This window comes from Carassius carassius, chromosome 33, assembly GCF_963082965.1.
Source record: "Carassius carassius chromosome 33, fCarCar2.1, whole genome shotgun sequence".
NCBI lineage: Eukaryota > Metazoa > Chordata > Actinopteri > Cypriniformes > Cyprinidae > Carassius > Carassius carassius.
This window is the reverse complement of record NC_081787.1, coordinates 3,886,894-3,905,001: the sequence shown is the minus strand read 5'-3', so window position 1 is coordinate 3,905,001 and position 18,108 is coordinate 3,886,894. Positions and strand designations below refer to the sequence as shown.

The 18,108-nt window shown below is 41.9% G+C and overlaps 1 protein-coding gene across 2 annotated transcripts in view; it reads right to left on the bottom strand.

Annotated features, from left to right (window-relative positions):
- Positions 1-122: 122 nt before the first annotated feature.
- The window catches only part of LOC132113535 (neuroblast differentiation-associated protein AHNAK-like), a 29,559-nt gene continuing 11,573 nt past the window's right edge, over positions 123-18,108 (bottom strand). For both annotated transcript variants that reach the window (XM_059521338.1, XM_059521337.1), the window contains exon 5: positions 123-16,942. In XM_059521338.1, coding sequence (XP_059377321.1) covers positions 158-16,942 — 16,785 coding nt within the window. In that variant the 3' untranslated portion in view covers positions 123-157. The remainder of the gene's footprint in view (positions 16,943-18,108) is intronic.

Genomic DNA, 18,108 nt, shown 5'->3' with positions numbered 1-18,108 from the left:
AGCTAAATTGTGATAAAAAAATTGTATATATATATCAAAGCCTTTAAAGAACATATGTGGGAGTTTTGAAAACAATCAATATGGCAGTGCACTTTTGTTTAAATGAAAGAGAAAAGTGTGTATGTGAATGTGCTGTGTATAGATAATAGCGCGAAAACTATTTCTTTGGGGAAACCGCAATTTCAAGTCGTGGTAACCGAAAACTGCTTTTTGAACCACTGTCATTGCTAGATGATGATGACATTCTGGACTTCTTTGAAGACTGAGCAACTCCACCAACCCCCTCCATTCTAACCTCGCTTTCATCTGTCACTTCATATGAACCTTTACTTTTTGAGCTAAAACCTCCAACTGTAGCAAACTTGAACTTTCCTTTTTTGCCTTTAACCTTTTCTCCAACATCAACTGAAACATTGCCACCCTCTGTCTGTAAGTGGCCTTTAGCAGAAACAGGGGAAGCTAAACCTCCCTCATCACTTACAGAAGATGAGTGAAGCGGTTTTCTTTTTAAGAGGTCAAGGGAGGCAGATTTACTCTTTGGTGTAACTTTAAACCCAGAACTTCCCTCTACTGCTAACTTGCCACTTGTCAATTCCCCAGAACTAAGGCTAAACTCGTTAGACACCTTTGCACCACCTTTACTGGTAACATCAATTTCTTCTCCCTCAACAGTCAGATCACCTGCACTACCACCTTTAGATTTAGATTTGGTAAATAATTTTGGCATTTTGACTTTCACTTTTCCACCACTGCTTTTCATATCAGTGTTCTCCATTTCCAGACTTTGGGAGCTAACTTTAGAACCAGCAGCCAATTCACCTGAACCTACTTTAGGCAATGCAACACCAAACTTTGGTACTTTGATTTTAGGAAAGGTTACATTAACATCTTGGTACTCCATCACACCAGATAATGATGCATCTGGCTTCATGTCTAGCCCACATGTAGTCTCTCCTTTTTGTCCTCTTACATTAAAGCCTGGTATTTCTATGCTGCCTTTTACTCCTTTTTGTTCAGTGAGATTTAAATCAGCATCTAAAGCACCACCATGGACATTTACAGCAGGCACTGTCAACCTAACATCCTGTATTTTTCCTTCTATGTCAATGTTAGCCCTGCTTTTTCCATTAATGCCTGATCCTGCTACACTGACATCTTGGGAATTAAAAGATTTTTCTGGAAGATCTAATGATACATCTCTAACATCCAGTTCAGGAGTTTTTATCTCAGAGCCAGAAATGCCGAGGTTTAGCATTTTGATTTTTTCCCCTTTTGTTTGGAAATTGGGACCACTGAAACCTGCATCTGGTGTCTGAATATCAGTTTTAAGGCTTGCAGAAGGCAAATCAACATTAGATTTTATAGTTCCAGATGCAGATGAACTACCTTTAACTTTTGGAGATTTGATGTCAAATTCCACATCAGGAAAATGTAACTTTCCAAAAAGAGGTTTCTTTACTTTGGTTGACTTCATCTGTAGGTCAGGTTCATTTGTCTCCAACTTGATATCACCATCAAACGTTTTAGACTTTCCCTTCCCTTTAGACAGTTTGAATTTACCCTTATTTTCTTTCACATCTATATCAGGCCCTTCTGCACTACCACCAGAATCAGGAATATCTGCATCCAGTTTTGGGCTCTTAACTCCAAGTGAAAATTTAGATTTCTTCATTTTTGGCACCTTGATATTTGCATCTGTTCCACTGATATTGACATAGGGGCTTTTGACATCGATACTCGCGCCTAAATCTTTTTCGGGCATTAAAAGATTGCCACCTGAAGGCTTTATTCCAAGGTTGGGACCTGTGAATTTGAGGGGCCTAACATGTTTTAAACCACCATCGGGCCCTTCAATGTCAATATCAGGAGCTTTAACATCAATTTCAGGTCCTTTAATGTCAACATCTGCTTTGGGAAGACTAATGTCAACATCTGGGCCCTCCACATTAGGACCTTTGAGCCCAAATGATGTCATTTTGAAGTCACCTTCTGGGCCCTCTAAATTAATATCAGGACCTTCAATGTCCACTTTTGGAGCTTTTATGTCCCCTGAAATCTTTGGTACAGAAAAATCCAAATCACCCTTGACTTTGGGGCTTTTAAGATTTAAGTTGACATCTGGCATAGAGATCTTTGGACCTGATATGGAAGGCATGTTGAACTTTGGACCTTTGATTTTCCCCTCAGGTCCTTCAATGTCAAAATCAGGAGTTTTGATGTCAACATCTGGACCCTCCAATTTAGGACCTTTGAGTCCAAATGATGGCATTTTGATTTTAGGCATTTTAAAGCCACCTTCAGGGCCCTCTATATCAACATCAGAACCATCAATGCCCACTTTTGGGGCTTTTATGTCCCCTGAAATTTGTGGTACAGAAACATCCATATCACCCTTGAATTTGGGGCCTTTAAGATTTAAGTTGACATCTGGCATAGAGATCTTTGGACCTGATATGGAAGGCATGTTGAACTTGGCACCTTTGATTTTCCCCTCAGGTCCTTCAATGTCAAGATCAGGAGTTTTTATGTCAATTTCAGTTCCTTTAATGTCAACATTTGCTTTGGGGAGATTGATGTCAATATCAGGGCCCTCCAATTTAGGACCTTTGAACCCAAATAATGGCATTTTCATTTTAGGCATTTTGAAACCGCCTTCTGGGCCCTCTACATCAACATCAGGACATTCAATATCCATCTTTGGAGCCTTTATGTCCCCTGAAATCTTGGGTCCAGAAACATCAATATCACTCTTGACTTTTGGACTTTTCAAGTTTAAGTCTACATCTGGCAAAGAAATGTTTGTACCAGATATAGAAGGCATTTTGAATTTGGTGCCCTTGATTCGTCCCTCAGGTCCTTCAACTTTAAGATCACATGTTTTGATGTCAATATCAGGTGAATTTAAACCAACATCACCACAAGGTACACTGACATCAATTTCTTCGTTGGGTGATTTAAAACCAAATTTTGGCATTTTAAATTTTGGCATCTTGAATCCTCCCTCTGGACTTTTAACTTCTACACTTGAAGAATCAACTTCCAATTTTGGCATGAAGACATCACCCTCCAAACTGACACCTGCTTGACCTTTCACTTTAGGTCCTTTCGGATGTTTGAAATCAACATCAGGTCCTTCAATTTTTGACCCTTTAAATCCAAAGTTGGGCATTTTGAATTTTGGCTTTTTCACTTTTGTTTCTGGAAAATTAACCTCAACATTAAGACCTTCAGGACCAGATACTGATGGCATCTTGACTTTTGGGCCCTTGATTTTTCCTTCAGGCAAATCTATGTCTAACTCTGGAGCATTGATATCCACATCTGGAGCCTTAACTTCAATATCAGCTTTAGGGACTTTCACATCGACATCTGGACCCTCCACTTTTGGACCCTTCATTCCGAATGATGGCATGTGGAATTTTGGCATCTTAAAACGATCATCAGCTCTTTCAATGTCTGGGCCTTCAATCTCAACTTTTGGTGCTTTAAGATCTCCTTCCACTTTGGGAATGGACATGTCAATATCACCTTTCAGTTTTGGACCTTTCAGGTTGAAGTCAAAGTCTGGCATAGAAAGCTTTGGACCAGAGATTGATGGCATGTTAAATTTGGGGCCCTTGATTTTTCCCTCAGGTCCTTCAATTTCTAACTCTGGAGCTTTGATATCCACATCTGGTGCATTAACTTCAATATCAACTTTAGGGATTTTCACATCAACATCTGGACCCTCCACTTTTGGACCCTTCATTCCAAATGATGGCATGTGGAACTTTGGCATCTTAAAACGACCATCAGGTCCTTCAATGTCTGGGCCTTCAATCTCAACTTTTGGTGCTTTAAGATCTCCTTCAACTTTGGGAATGGACATGTCAACATCACCTTTCAGTTTTGGACCTTTCAGGTTGAAGTCAACATCTGGCATAGAAATCTTTGGGCCAGAGATTGATGGGATCTTGAATTTGGGGCCCTTGATTTTTCCCTCAGGTCCTTTAATGTCTAACTCGGGAGCTTTGACGTCCAGTTCTGGTGCATTAACTTCAATATCGGATTTAGGGATTTTCACATCGACATCTGGACCCTCCACTTTTGGACCCTTCATTCCGAATGATGGCATGTGGAATTTTGGCATCTTAAAACGATCATCAGGTCCTTCAATGTCTGGGCCTTCAATCTCAACTTTTGGTGCTTTAAGATCTCCTTCCACTTTGGGAATGGACACGTCAATATCACCTTTCAGTTTTGGACCTTTCATTTTGAAGTCAAAGTCTGGCATAGAAAGCTTTGGACCAGAGATTGATGGCATGTTAAATTTGGGGCCCTTGATTTTTCCCTCAGGTCCTTCAATTTCTAACTCTGGAGCTTTGATATCCACATCTGGTGCATTAACTTCAATATCAACTTTAGGGATTTTCACATCAACATCTGGACCCTCCACTTTTGGACCCTTCATTCCGAATGATGGCATGTGGAATTTTGGCATCTTAAAACGACCATCAGGTCCTTCAATGTCTGGGCCTTCAATCTCAACTTTTGGTGCTTTAAGATCTCCTTCCACTTTGGGAATGGACACGTCAACATCACCTTTCAGATTTGGACCTTTCAGGTTGAAGTCAACATTTGGCATAGATATATTTGGGCCAGAGATTGATGGGATCTTGAATTTGGGGCCCTTGATTTTTCCCTCAGGTCCTTCAATGTGTAACTCTGGAGCGTGGATGTCCATATCTGGAGCCTTAACTCCAACATCAGCTTTAGGGATTTTCACATCAACATCTGGACCCTCCACTTTTGGACCCTTCATTCCGAATGATGGCATGTGGAACTTTGGCATCTTAAAATGACCATCAAGTCCTTCAATGTCTGAGCCTTCAATCTCAACTTTTGGTGCTTTAAGATCTCCTTCCACTTTGGGAATGGACACGTCAATATCACCTTTCAGTTTTGGACCTTTCAGGTTGAAGTCAACATCTGGCATAGAAATCTTTGGGCCAGAGATTGATGGGATCTTGAATTTGGGGCCCTTGATTTTTCCCTCAGGTCCTTCAATGTCTAACTCTGGAGCTTTGATATCCAAATCTGGCGCATTAACTTCAATATCGGCTTTAGGGATTTTCACATCAACATCTGGTCCCTCCACTTTTGGACCCTTCATTCCAAATGATGGCATGCGGAACTTTGGCATCTTAAAGCGACCCTGAGGTCCTTCAATGTCTGGGCCTTCAATCTCAACTTTTGGTGCTTTAAGATCTCCTTCCACTTTGGGAATGGACACATCAATATCACCTTTCAGTCTTGGACCTTTCAGGTTGAAGTCAAAGTCTGGCATAGAAAGCTTTGGACCAGAGATTGATGGCATGTTAAATTTGGGGCCCTTGATTTTTCCCTCAGGTCCTTCAATTTCTAACTCTGGAGCTTTGATATCCACATCTGGTGCATTAACTTCAATATCAACTTTAGGGATTTTCACATCAACATCTGGACCCTCCTCTTTTGGACCCTTCATTCCGAATGATGGCATGTGGAATTTTGGCATCTTAAAACGACCATCAGGTCCTTCAATGTGTGGGCCTTCAATCTCAACTTTTGGTGCTTTAAGATCTCCTTCCACTTTGGGAATGGACACGTCAACATCACCTTTCAGTTTTGGACCTTTCAGGTTGAAGTCAACATCTGGCATAGAAATATTTGGGCCAGAGATCGATGGGATCTTGAATTTGGGGCCCTTGGTTTTTCCCTCAGGTCCTTCAATGTGTAACTCTGGATCATTGATGTCCACATCTGGAGCCTTAACTCCAATATCGGCTTTAGGGATTTTCACATCAACATCTGGAACCTCCACTTTTGGACCCTTCATTCCGAATGATGGCATGCGGAACTTTGGCATCTTAAAGCGACCCTCATGTCCTTCAATGTCTGGGCCTTCAATCTCAACTTTTGGTGCTTCAAGATCTCCTTCCACTTTGGGAATGGACACATCAATATCACCTTTCAGTTTTGGACCTTTCAGGTTGAAGTCAAAATCTGGCATAGAAAGCTTTGGACTAGAGATTGATGGCATGTTAAATTTGGGGCCCTTGATTTTTCCCTCAGGTCCTTCAATTTCTAACTCTGGAGCTTTCATATCCACATCTGGTGCATTAACTTCAATATCAACTTTAGGGATTTTAACATCAACATCTGGACCCTCCACTTTTGGACCCTTCATTCCGAATGATGGCATGTGGAATTTTGGCATCTTAAAACGACCATCAGGTCCTTCAATGTCTGGGCCTTCAATCTCAACTTTTGGTGCTTTAAGATCTCCTTCCACTTTGGGAATGGACAAGTCAACATCACCTTTCAGATTTGGACCTTTCAGGTTGAAGTCAACATTTGGCATAGAAATATTTGGGCCAGAGATTGATGGGATCTTGAATTTGGGGCCCTTGATTTTTCCCTCAGGTCCTTCAATGTGTAACTCTGGAGCGTGGATGTCCATATCTGGAGCCTTAACTCCAACATCAGCTTTAGGGATTTTCACATCAACATCTGGACCCTCCACTTTTGGACCCTTCATTCCGAATGATGGCATGTGGAACTTTGGCATCTTAAAACGACCATCAAGTCCTTCAATGTCTGAGCCTTCAATCTCAACTTTTGGTGCTTTAAGATCTCCTTCCACTTTGGGAATGGACACGTCAATATCACCTTTCAGTTTTGGACCTTTCAGGTTGAAGTCAACATCTGGCATAGAAATCTTTGGGCCAGAGATTGATGGGATCTTGAATTTGGGGCCCTTGATTTTTCCCTCAGGTCCTTCAATGTCTAACTCTGGAGCTTTGATATCCAAATCTGGCGCATTAACTTCAATATCGGCTTTAGGGATTTTCACATCAACATCTGGTCCCTCCATTTTTGGACCCTTCATTCCAAATGATGGCATGCGGAACTTTGGCATCTTAAAGCGACCCTGAGGTCCTTCAATGTCTGGGCCTTCAATCTCAACTTTTGGTGCTTTAAGATCTCCTTCCACTTTGGGAATGGACACATCAATATCACCTTTCAGTTTTGGACCTTTCAGGTTGAAGTCAAAGTCTGGCATAGAAAGCTTTGGACCAGAGATTGATGGCATGTTAAATTTGGGGCCCTTGATTTTTCCCTCAGGTCCTTCAATTTCTAACTCTGGAGCTTTGATATCCACATCTGGTGCATTAACTTCAATATCAACTTTAGGGATTTTCACATCAACATCTGGACCCTCCTCTTTTGGACCCTTCATTCCGAATGATGGCATGTGGAATTTTGGCATCTTAAAACGACCATCAGGTCCTTCAATGTGTGGGCCTTCAATCTCAACTTTTGGTGCTTTAAGATCTCCTTCCACTTTGGGAATGGACACGTCAACATCACCTTTCAGTTTTGGACCTTTCAGGTTGAAGTCAACATCTGGCATAGAAATATTTGGGCCAGAGATCGATGGGATCTTGAATTTGGGGCCCTTGGTTTTTCCCTCAGGTCCTTCAATGTGTAACTCTGGATCATTGATGTCCACATCTGGAGCCTTAACTCCAATATCGGCTTTAGGGATTTTCACATCAACATCTGGAACCTCCACTTTTGGACCCTTCATTCCGAATGATGGCATGCGGAACTTTGGCATCTTAAAGTGACCCTCATGTCCTTCAATGTCTGGGCCTTCAATCTCAACTTTTGGTGCTTCAAGATCTCCTTCCACTTTGGGAATGGACACGTCAACATCACCTTTCAGTTTTGGACCTTTCAGGTTGAAGTCAACATCTGGCATAGAAATATTTGGGCCAGAGATTGATGGGATCTTGAATTTGGGGCCCTTGATTTTTCCCTCAGGTCCTTCAATGTGTAACTCTGGAGCATTGATGTCCAAATCTGGAGCCTTAACTCCAATATCAGCTTTAGGGATTTTCACATCAACATCTGGACCCTCCACTTTTGGACCCTTCATTCCGAATGATGGCATGTGGAACTTTGGCATCTTAAAATGACCATCAGGTCCTTCAATGTCTGGGCCTTCAATCTCAACTTTTGGTGCTTTAAGATCTCCTTCCACTTTGGGAATGGACATGTCAATATCACCTTTCAGTTTTGGACCTTTCAGGTTGAAGTCAACATCTGGCATAGAAATCTTTGGGCCAGAGATTGATGGGATCTTGAATTTGGGGCCCTTGATTTTTCCCTCAGGTCCTTCAATGTCTAACTCTGGAGCTTTGAAATCCACATCTGGAGCCTTAACTTCAATATTGGCTTTAGGGATTTTCACATCAACATCTGGACCCTCCACTTTTGGACCCTTCATTCCGAATGATGGCATGCGGAACTTTGGCATCTTAAAGTGACCCTCAGGTCCTTCAATGTCTGGGCCTTCAATCTCAACTTTTGGTGCTTTAAGATCTCCTTCCACTTTGGGAATGGACATGTCAACATCACCTTTCAGTTTTGGACCTTTCAGGTTGAAGTCAACATCTGGCATAGAAATCTTTGGGCCAGAGATTGATGGGATCTTAAATTTGGGGCCCTTGATTTTTCCCTCAGGTCCTTCAATGTCCAACTCTGGAGCTTTGATATCCACATCTGGTGCATTAACTTCAATATTGGCTTCAGGGATTTTCACATCAACATCTGGACCCTCCACTTTTGGACCCTTCATTCCGAATGATGGCATGTGGAATTTTGGCATCTTAAAATGACCATCAGGTCCTTCAACGTCTGGGCCTTCAATCTCAACTTTTGGTGCTTTAAGATCTCCTTCCACTTTGGGAATGGACACGTCAACATCACCTTTCAGTTTTGGACCTTTCAGGTTGAAGTCAACATCTGGCATAGAAATCTTTGGGCCAGAGATTGATGGGATCTTGAACTTGGGGCCCTTGATTTTTCCCTCAGGTCCTTCAATGTCTAACTCTGAAGCTTTGATATCCATATCTGGTGCATGAACTTCAATAACGGCTTTAGGGATTTTCACATCGACATCTGGACCCTCCACTTTTGGACCCTTCATTCCGAATGATGGCATGTGGAATTTTGGCATCTTAAAATGACCATCAGGTCCTTCAACGTCTGGGCCTTCAATCTCAACTTTTGGTGCTTTAAGATCTCCTTCCACTTTGGGAATGGACACGTCAACATCACCTTTCATTTTTGGACCTTTCAGGTTGAAGTCAACATCTGGCATAGAAATCTTTGGGCCAACGATTGATGGGATCTTGAACTTGGGGCCCTTGATTTTTCCCTCAGGTCCTTCAATGTCTAACTCAGGAGCTTTGAAATCCACATCTGGTGCATTAACTTCAATATCAGCTTTAGGGATTTTCACATCAACATCTGGACCCTCGACTTTTGGACCCTTCATTCCAAATGATGGCATGCGGAATTTTGGCTTCTTAAAACGACCATCATGTCCTTCAATGTCTGGGCCTTCAATCTCAACTTTTGGTGCTTCAAGATCTCCTTCCACTTTGGGAATGGACACGTCAACATCACCTTTCAGTTTTGGACCTTTCAGGTTGAAGTCAACATCTGGCATAGAAATATTTGGGCCAGAGATTGATGGGATCTTGAATTTGGGGCCCTTGATTTTTCCCTCAGGTCCTTCAATGTGTAACTCTGGAGCATTGATGTCCAAATCTGGAGCCTTAACTCCAATATCAGCTTTAGGGATTTTCACATCAACATCTGGACCCTCCACTTTTGGACCCTTCATTCCGAATGATGGCATGTGGAACTTTGGCATCTTAAAATGACCATCAGGTCCTTCAATGTCTGGGCCTTCAATCTCAACTTTTGGTGCTTTAAGATCTCCTTCCACTTTGGGAATGGACATGTCAATATCACCTTTCAGTTTTGGACCTTTCAGGTTGAAGTCAACATCTGGCATAGAAATCTTTGGGCCAGAGATTGATGGGATCTTGAATTTGGGGCCCTTGATTTTTCCCTCAGGTCCTTCAATGTCTAACTCTGGAGCTTTGAAATCCACATCTGGAGCCTTAACTTCAATATTGGCTTTAGGGATTTTCACATCAACATCTGGACCCTCCACTTTTGGACCCTTCATTCCGAATGATGGCATGCGGAACTTTGGCATCTTAAAGTGACCCTCAGGTCCTTCAATGTCTGGGCCTTCAATCTCAACTTTTGGTGCTTTAAGATCTCCTTCCACTTTGGGAATGGACATGTCAACATCACCTTTCAGTTTTGGACCTTTCAGGTTGAAGTCAACATCTGGCATAGAAATCTTTGGGCCAGAGATTGATGGGATCTTAAATTTGGGGCCCTTGATTTTTCCCTCAGGTCCTTCAATGTCCAACTCTGGAGCTTTGATATCCACATCTGGTGCATTAACTTCAATATTGGCTTCAGGGATTTTCACATCAACATCTGGACCCTCCACTTTTGGACCCTTCATTCCGAATGATGGCATGTGGAATTTTGGCATCTTAAAATGACCATCAGGTCCTTCAACGTCTGGGCCTTCAATCTCAACTTTTGGTGCTTTAAGATCTCCTTCCACTTTGGGAATGGACACGTCAACATCACCTTTCAGTTTTGGACCTTTCAGGTTGAAGTCAACATCTGGCATAGAAATCTTTGGGCCAGAGATTGATGGGATCTTGAACTTGGGGCCCTTGATTTTTCCCTCAGGTCCTTCAATGTCTAACTCTGAAGCTTTGATATCCATATCTGGTGCATGAACTTCAATAACGGCTTTAGGGATTTTCACATCGACATCTGGACCCTCCACTTTTGGACCCTTCATTCCGAATGATGGCATGTGGAATTTTGGCATCTTAAAATGACCATCAGGTCCTTCAACGTCTGGGCCTTCAATCTCAACTTTTGGTGCTTTAAGATCTCCTTCCACTTTGGGAATGGACACGTCAACATCACCTTTCATTTTTGGACCTTTCAGGTTGAAGTCAACATCTGGCATAGAAATCTTTGGGCCAACGATTGATGGGATCTTGAACTTGGGGCCCTTGATTTTTCCCTCAGGTCCTTCAATGTCTAACTCAGGAGCTTTGAAATCCACATCTGGTGCATTAACTTCAATATCAGCTTTAGGGATTTTCACATCAACATCTGGACCCTCGACTTTTGGACCCTTCATTCCAAATGATGGCATGCGGAATTTTGGCTTCTTAAAACGACCATCAGGTCCTTCAATGTCTGGGCCTTCAATCTCAACTTTTGGTGCTTTAAGATCTCCTTCCACTTTGGGAATGGACACGTCAACGTCACCTTTCAGTTTTGGACCTTTCAGGTTGAAGTCAACATCTGGCATAGAAATCTTTGGGCCAGAGATTGATGGGATCTTGAATTTGGGGCCCTTGATTTTTCCCTCAGGTCCTTCAATGTCTAACTCTGGAGCTTTGATTTCCACATCTGGTGCATTAACTTCAATATCGGCTTTAGGGATTTTCACATGGACATCTGGACCCTCCACTTTTGGACCCTTCACTCCGAATGATGGCATGTGGAATTTTGGCATCTTAAAACGACCATCAGGTCCTTCGATGTCTGGGCCTTCAATCTCAACTTTTGGTGCTTTAAGGTCTCCTTCCACTTTGGGAATGGACACATCAATATCACCTTTCAGTTTTGGACCTTTCAGGTTGAAGTCAAAGTCTGGCATAGAAAGCTTTGGACCAGAGATTGATGGGATCTTGAACTTGGGGCCCTTGATTTTTCCCTCAGGTACTTCAATGTCTAACTCAGGAGCTTTGATATCCAAATCTGGTGCATTAACTTCAATATCAGCTTTAGGGATTTTCACATCAACATCTGGACCCTTCACTTTTGTACCCTTCATTCCAAATGATGGCATGTGGAACTTTGGTATCTTAAAACCACCCTCACGTCCTTCATTTTCTGGGCCTTCAATCTCAACTTTTGGTGCTTTAATTTCTCCTTCCACTTTAGGAATGGACACGTCAACATCTCCTTTCAGTTTTGGACCTTTCAGGTTGAAGTCAACATCTGGCATAGACATCTTTGGACCAGACACTGTTGGCATCTTGAATTTGGGGCCCTTGATTTTTCCCTCAGGTCCTTCAATGTCTAACTCTGGAGCTTTGATGTCCAGTTCTGGTGCATTAACTTCAATATCAGCTTTAGGGATTTTCACATCAACATCTGGACCCTCCACTTTTGGACCCTTCACTCCGAATGATGGCATTTTCATTTTTGGCATCTTAAACCCTCCCTCAGGTCCTTCAATATCTGGGCCTTCAATTTCAACTTTTGGTGCTTTAATTTCTCCTTCCACTTTGGGAATGGACACGTCAACATCACCTTTCAGTTTTGGACCTTTCAGGTTGAAGTCAACATCTGGCATAGAAATCTTTGGGCCAGAGATTGATGAGATCTTGAACTTGGGGCCCTTGATTTTTCCCCCAGGTCCTTCAATGTCTAACTCTGGAGCTTTGATGTCCAGTTCTGGTGCATTAACTTCAATATCAGCTTTAGGGATTTTCACATCAACATCTGGACCCTTCACTTTTGTACCTTTCATTCCGAATGATGGCATGTGGAATTTTGGCATCTTAAAATGACCATCAGATCCTTCAATGTCTGGGCCTTCAATCTCAACTTTTGGTGCTTTAAGATCTCTTTTGACTTTGGGAATGGACATGTCAACATCACCTTTCAGTTTTGGACCTTTCAGGTTGAAGTCAACATCTGGCATATAAATCTTTGGGCCAGAGATTGATGGGATCTTGAATTTGGGGCCCTTGATTTTTCCCTCAGGTCCTTCAATGTCTAACTCTGGAGCTTTGATGTCCATATCTGGAGCCTTAACTCCAATATCAGCTTTAGGGATTTTCACATCAACATCTGGACCCTCCACTTTTGGACCCTTCATTCCAAATGATGGCATGTGGAACTTTGGCATCTTAAAATGACCATCAGGTCCTTCAATGTCTGGGCCTTCAATCTCAACTTTTGGTGCTTTAAGATCTCCTTCCACTTTAGGAATGGATATGTCAACATCACCTTTCAGTTTTGGACCTCTCAGGTTGAAGTCAACATCTGGCATAGAAATCTTGGGGCCAGAGATTGATGGGATCTTGAATTTGGGGCCCTTGATTTTTCCCTCAGGTCCTTCAATGTCTAACTCTGGAGCATTGATATCCATATCTGGTGCATTAACTTTAATATCAGCTTTAGGGATTTTCACATCAACATCTGGACTCTCCACTTTTGGACCCTTCATTCCGAATGATGGCATGTGGAACTCTGGCATCTTAAAACGACCATCAGGCCCTTCAATGTCTGGGCCTTCAATCTCAACTTTTGGTGCTTTAAGATCTCCTTCCACTTTAGGAATGGATACGTCAACATCGCCTTTCAGTTTTGGACCTTTCAGGTTGAAATCAACATCTGGCATAGAAATCTTTGGGCCAGAGATTGATGGGATCTTGAATTTGGGGCCCTTGATTTTTCCCTCAGGTCCTTCAATGTCTAACTCTGGAGCTTTGATGTCTACTTCTGGTGCCATGACTTCAATATCGGCTTTAGGGATTTTCACATCAACATCTGGACCCTCCACTTTTGGACCCTTCATTCCAAATGATGGCATGCGGAACTTTGGCATCTTAAACCCACCCTCACATCCTTCATTTTCTGGGCCTTCAATCTCAACTTTTGGTGCTTTAAGATCTCCTTCCACTTTAGGAATGGACACGTCAACATCACCTTTCAGTTTTGGACCTTTCAGGTTGAAGTCAACATCTGGCTTAGAAATCTTTGGGCCAGAGATTGATGGGATCTTGAATTTGGGGCCCTTGATTTTTCCCTCAGGTCCATCAATGTATAACTCCGGAGCATTGATATCCATATCTGGTGCATTAACTTCAATTTCGGCTTTTGGGATTTTCACATCAACATCTGGTCCCTCCACTTTTGGACCCTTCACTCCAAATGATGGCATTTTCATTTTTGGCATCTTAAACCCTCCCTCAGGTCCTTCAATATCTGGGCCTTCAATTTCAACTTTTGGTGCTTTAATTTCTCCTTCCACTTTGGGAATGGACACGTCAACATCGCCTTTCAGTTTTGGACCTTTCAAGTTGAAGTCAACATCTGGCATAGAAATCTTTGGGCCAGAGATTGATGGGATCTTGAACTTGGGGCCCTTGATTTTTGCCTCAGGTCCTTCAATGTCTAACTCTGGAGCATTGATATTCACATCTGGTGCTTTAACTTCAATATCAGCTTCAGGGATTTTCACATCAACATCTGGACACTTCACTTTTGTACTTTTCATTCCGAATGATGGCATGTGGAATTTTGGCATCTTAAAATGACCATCAGGTCCTTCAATGTCTGGGCCTTCAATCTCAACTTTTGGTGCTTTAAGATCTCTTTCCACTTTGGGAATGGACATGTCAACATCCCCTTTCAGTTTTGGACCTTTCAGGTTGAAGTCAACATCTGGCGTAGAAATCTTTGGGCCAGAGATTGATGGGATCTTGAATTTGGGGCCCTTGATTTTTCCCTCAGATCCTTCAATGTCTAACTCTGGAGCTTTGATATCCACATCTGGAGCCTTAACTCCAATATCAGCTGTAGGGATTTTCACATCAACATCTGGACCCTCCACTTTTGGACCCTTCACTCCGAATAATGGCACTTTCATTTTTGGCATCTTAAACCCTCCCTCATGTCCTTCAATATCTGGGCCTTCAATTTCAACTTTTGGTGCTTTAATTTCTCCTTCCACTTTGGGAATGGACATGTCAGCATCACCTTTCAGTTTTGGACCTTTCAGGTTGAAGTCAACATCTGGCATAGAAATCTTTGGGCCAGAGATTGATGGGATCTTGAATTTGGGGCCCTTGATTTTTCCCTCAGGTCCTTCAATGTCTAACTCTGGAGCTTTGATATCCACATCTGGTGCATGAACTTCAATATCGGATTCAGGGATTTTCACATCGACATCTGGACCCTCCACTTTTGGACCCTTCATTCCGAATGATGGCATGTGGAATTTTGGCATCTTAAAACGACCATCAGGTCCTTCAATGTCTGGGCCTTCAATCTCAACTTTTGGTGCTTTAAGATCTCCTTCCACTTTGGGAATGGACACATCAAGATCACCTTTCAGTTTTGGACCTTTCAGGTCCACTTTTGGACCTTTCATTCCAAATGATGGCATTTTGCTCTTTGGCATCTTAAATCCACTCTCAGGTCCTTCTATGTCTGGGCGTTCTATCTCAGCTTTTGGTGCTTTAATATCTCCTTCCACTTTTGGAACAGAAACATCTACATCACCTTTCAGTTTTGGACCTTTCAGATTGAGGTCAACATCTGGCATAGACATTTTGAATTTGGAGCCGTTGATTTTTCCCTCACATCCATTAATGTCAAGCTCTGGACTTTTGATTTTCATGTCAGCCTTGGGAAGATTTACATCAACATCAGGGCCCTCCACATTTGAAGCATGGATTCCAAATGAAGGCATTTTGATTTTTGGTATTTTAAAACCACCATCAGTACCTTGAAGTTCTGGACCTTCAATCTTAGGTGCCTTAACATCTCCTTCCACTTTTGGAGTAGACACGTTGATGTCATCTTTCAGTGTTGACCCTTTTACATTTAAGTTCATGTCAGACACTGAAATCTTAGGACCAGAGATTGGTGGCATTTTGATTTTGGGATCTTTAACTTTTCCTTCAGATCTCACAATGTTAAGGCCTGGAGTATTCATATCCACATCTTGTGTTTTAATCTCCATTTTGACTTTGGCAAGATTTGCATCAACATCAGGACCCTTCATTTCTGAAGTTTTTATTCCAAATGAGGGTATTTTGACTTTTGGAACAGTAAAGTCACCTTTGACTCCCTCAACATTTGGAGCAGACAAATCTCCTTTCGCTTTTTGTCCTTTCAGGTTCAAATCCACATCTGGCATAGAAATTCTTTGAGCAGTATTTGACGGCACATCAAATTTAACATCTTTGACCATACCCTTATATCCTTCAATTTTAAGCTCCAGACCTCTAATGTTCATATCTGGTGGTGTGATTTTAACATCAGCTTTGGAGAGACTTACTACTGTATCAGGTTCCTGAGCTGAAATTTCCTGATTCCCAGTTATGCTAAAACCTCTCTGACTAACATCTTTAAGATTTTGATTGTTAAAATTCACCTCTACATTTGGACTTTCCTTGGGTCTCTGAACATCTATGGTAACTTTAGACAATTTGGTTTTATCATCAGACCCATCCTTATGAAATTTATACAAAGATTCTCTCCCAATACTGTCCCCTGTATCTCCACTAATGGAAAAACCTGAAACATGAGAGTCCTTCACTGTAGAAAGCTCAGTTACTCCCATCATACTTGGAGAATAAATATTTTTCACGTCTTTGCCTAAGCCCATGGTAACTTTGCCAGAGTGTTCACTACTCCCTGCAGAAGCTTCAGTCCTTTGAAAATGTTTTATCCCCCACTGTCCTTTTCCACCTGACAGTCCAGTGTCTGACACATTAGATGTCATTTCTTTCCCACTACCATCTAATTCACTTGTTGTTTTGGAAGATCCTGTGCTACAGTGCTTCACAGAGGAGCCAGTCATATGGGGCCCGCTAAGAGATATGTCACCCATTTTTATACCTCCGTGTACACCACTAACAAGGCTACTATGTGGTAATCTGATCTGAGTAGTATCCCCCTCCGACTGCTCATGTTGCAAGACCTGAATTTTGAACTCAGGGCTTGAGTGATCAATCTGCTGACTAGTCCCCCCAGGCACATCCACAGTGTAGGTAGTTATTCGACGAGTGATTGTAGTAATGGTGCAACCATCACTGCTTGTGCTGCTGTGACGTTCTGTGCATACATCAACACCCTCAGCAAGATCCTCAGACTTTAGTCTTGGTTTAATTTTCTTAGTGTAGATTCTTTTATAGTCTTCGTCATCCCCACTCTACAGGAAATGGAAATTACAAATTAGTATGATATGCCATATATATATATATATATATATATATACACACACACACAAACACATACATACAGGTGCTGGTCATATAATTAGAATATCATCAAAAAGTTGATTTATTTCACTCACTAATATTATATTCATTCATTACATACAGACTGATATATTTCAAAAGTTTACTTCTTTTAATTTTGATGTTTATAACTGACAACTAAGGAAAATCCCAAATTCAGTATCTCAGAAAATGTGAATTTTGTCAAAAGGTTCAATATTGAAGACACCTGTTGCCACTCAGCTGACGCATTCTTTGTGTCAAGCCACTCTTGTACAACAGACAGCGTCAGAAGCGTCTCGCTTCAAAAAGGACTGGACTGCTGCTGAGTGGTCCACAGTTATGTTGAAAGTAAATTTTGCATTTCCTTTGGAAATCAGGGTACCAGAGTCTGGAGGAAGAGAGGAGAGGCACAAAATTCACGTTGCTTGAGGTCCTGTGTAAAGTTTCCACAGTCAGTGATGGTTTGGGTTGCCATGTCATCTGCCGATGTTGGTCCACTGTGTTTTCTGAGGTCCAAGGTCAACACAGCACTTTATGCTTCCTGCTGCTGACCAACTTTATGGAGATGCAGATTTCACTTTCCAACAGAACTTGGCCCCTACACACAGTGCCAAAGCTTCCAGTACCTGGTTTAAGGACCATGGTAACCCCTGTTTGGCCAGCAAACTCGCCTGACCTTAACCCCATAGAAAATCTATGCGGAATTGTGAAGAGGAAGATGCGATATGCCAGACCCAAGAATGCAGAAGAGCTGAAGGCCACTATCAGAGCAACCTGGGCTCTCATAACACCTGAGCAGTGCCACAGACTGATCGACTCCATGCCACGCCGCATTGCTGCAGTAATTGAGGCAAAAGGAGACCCAACTAAGTACTGAGTGCTGTACATGCTCATACTTTTCATGTTCATACTTTTTAGTTGGACCAAAATTTCTAAAAATCCTTTCTTTCTATTGGTCTTAAGTTATATTCTAATTTTCTGAGATACTGAATTTGGGATTTTCCTTAGTTGTCAGTTATAATCTTCAAAATTAAAATAAATAAACATTTTAAATATATCAGTCTGTGTGTAATGAATGAATATAATATACAAGTTT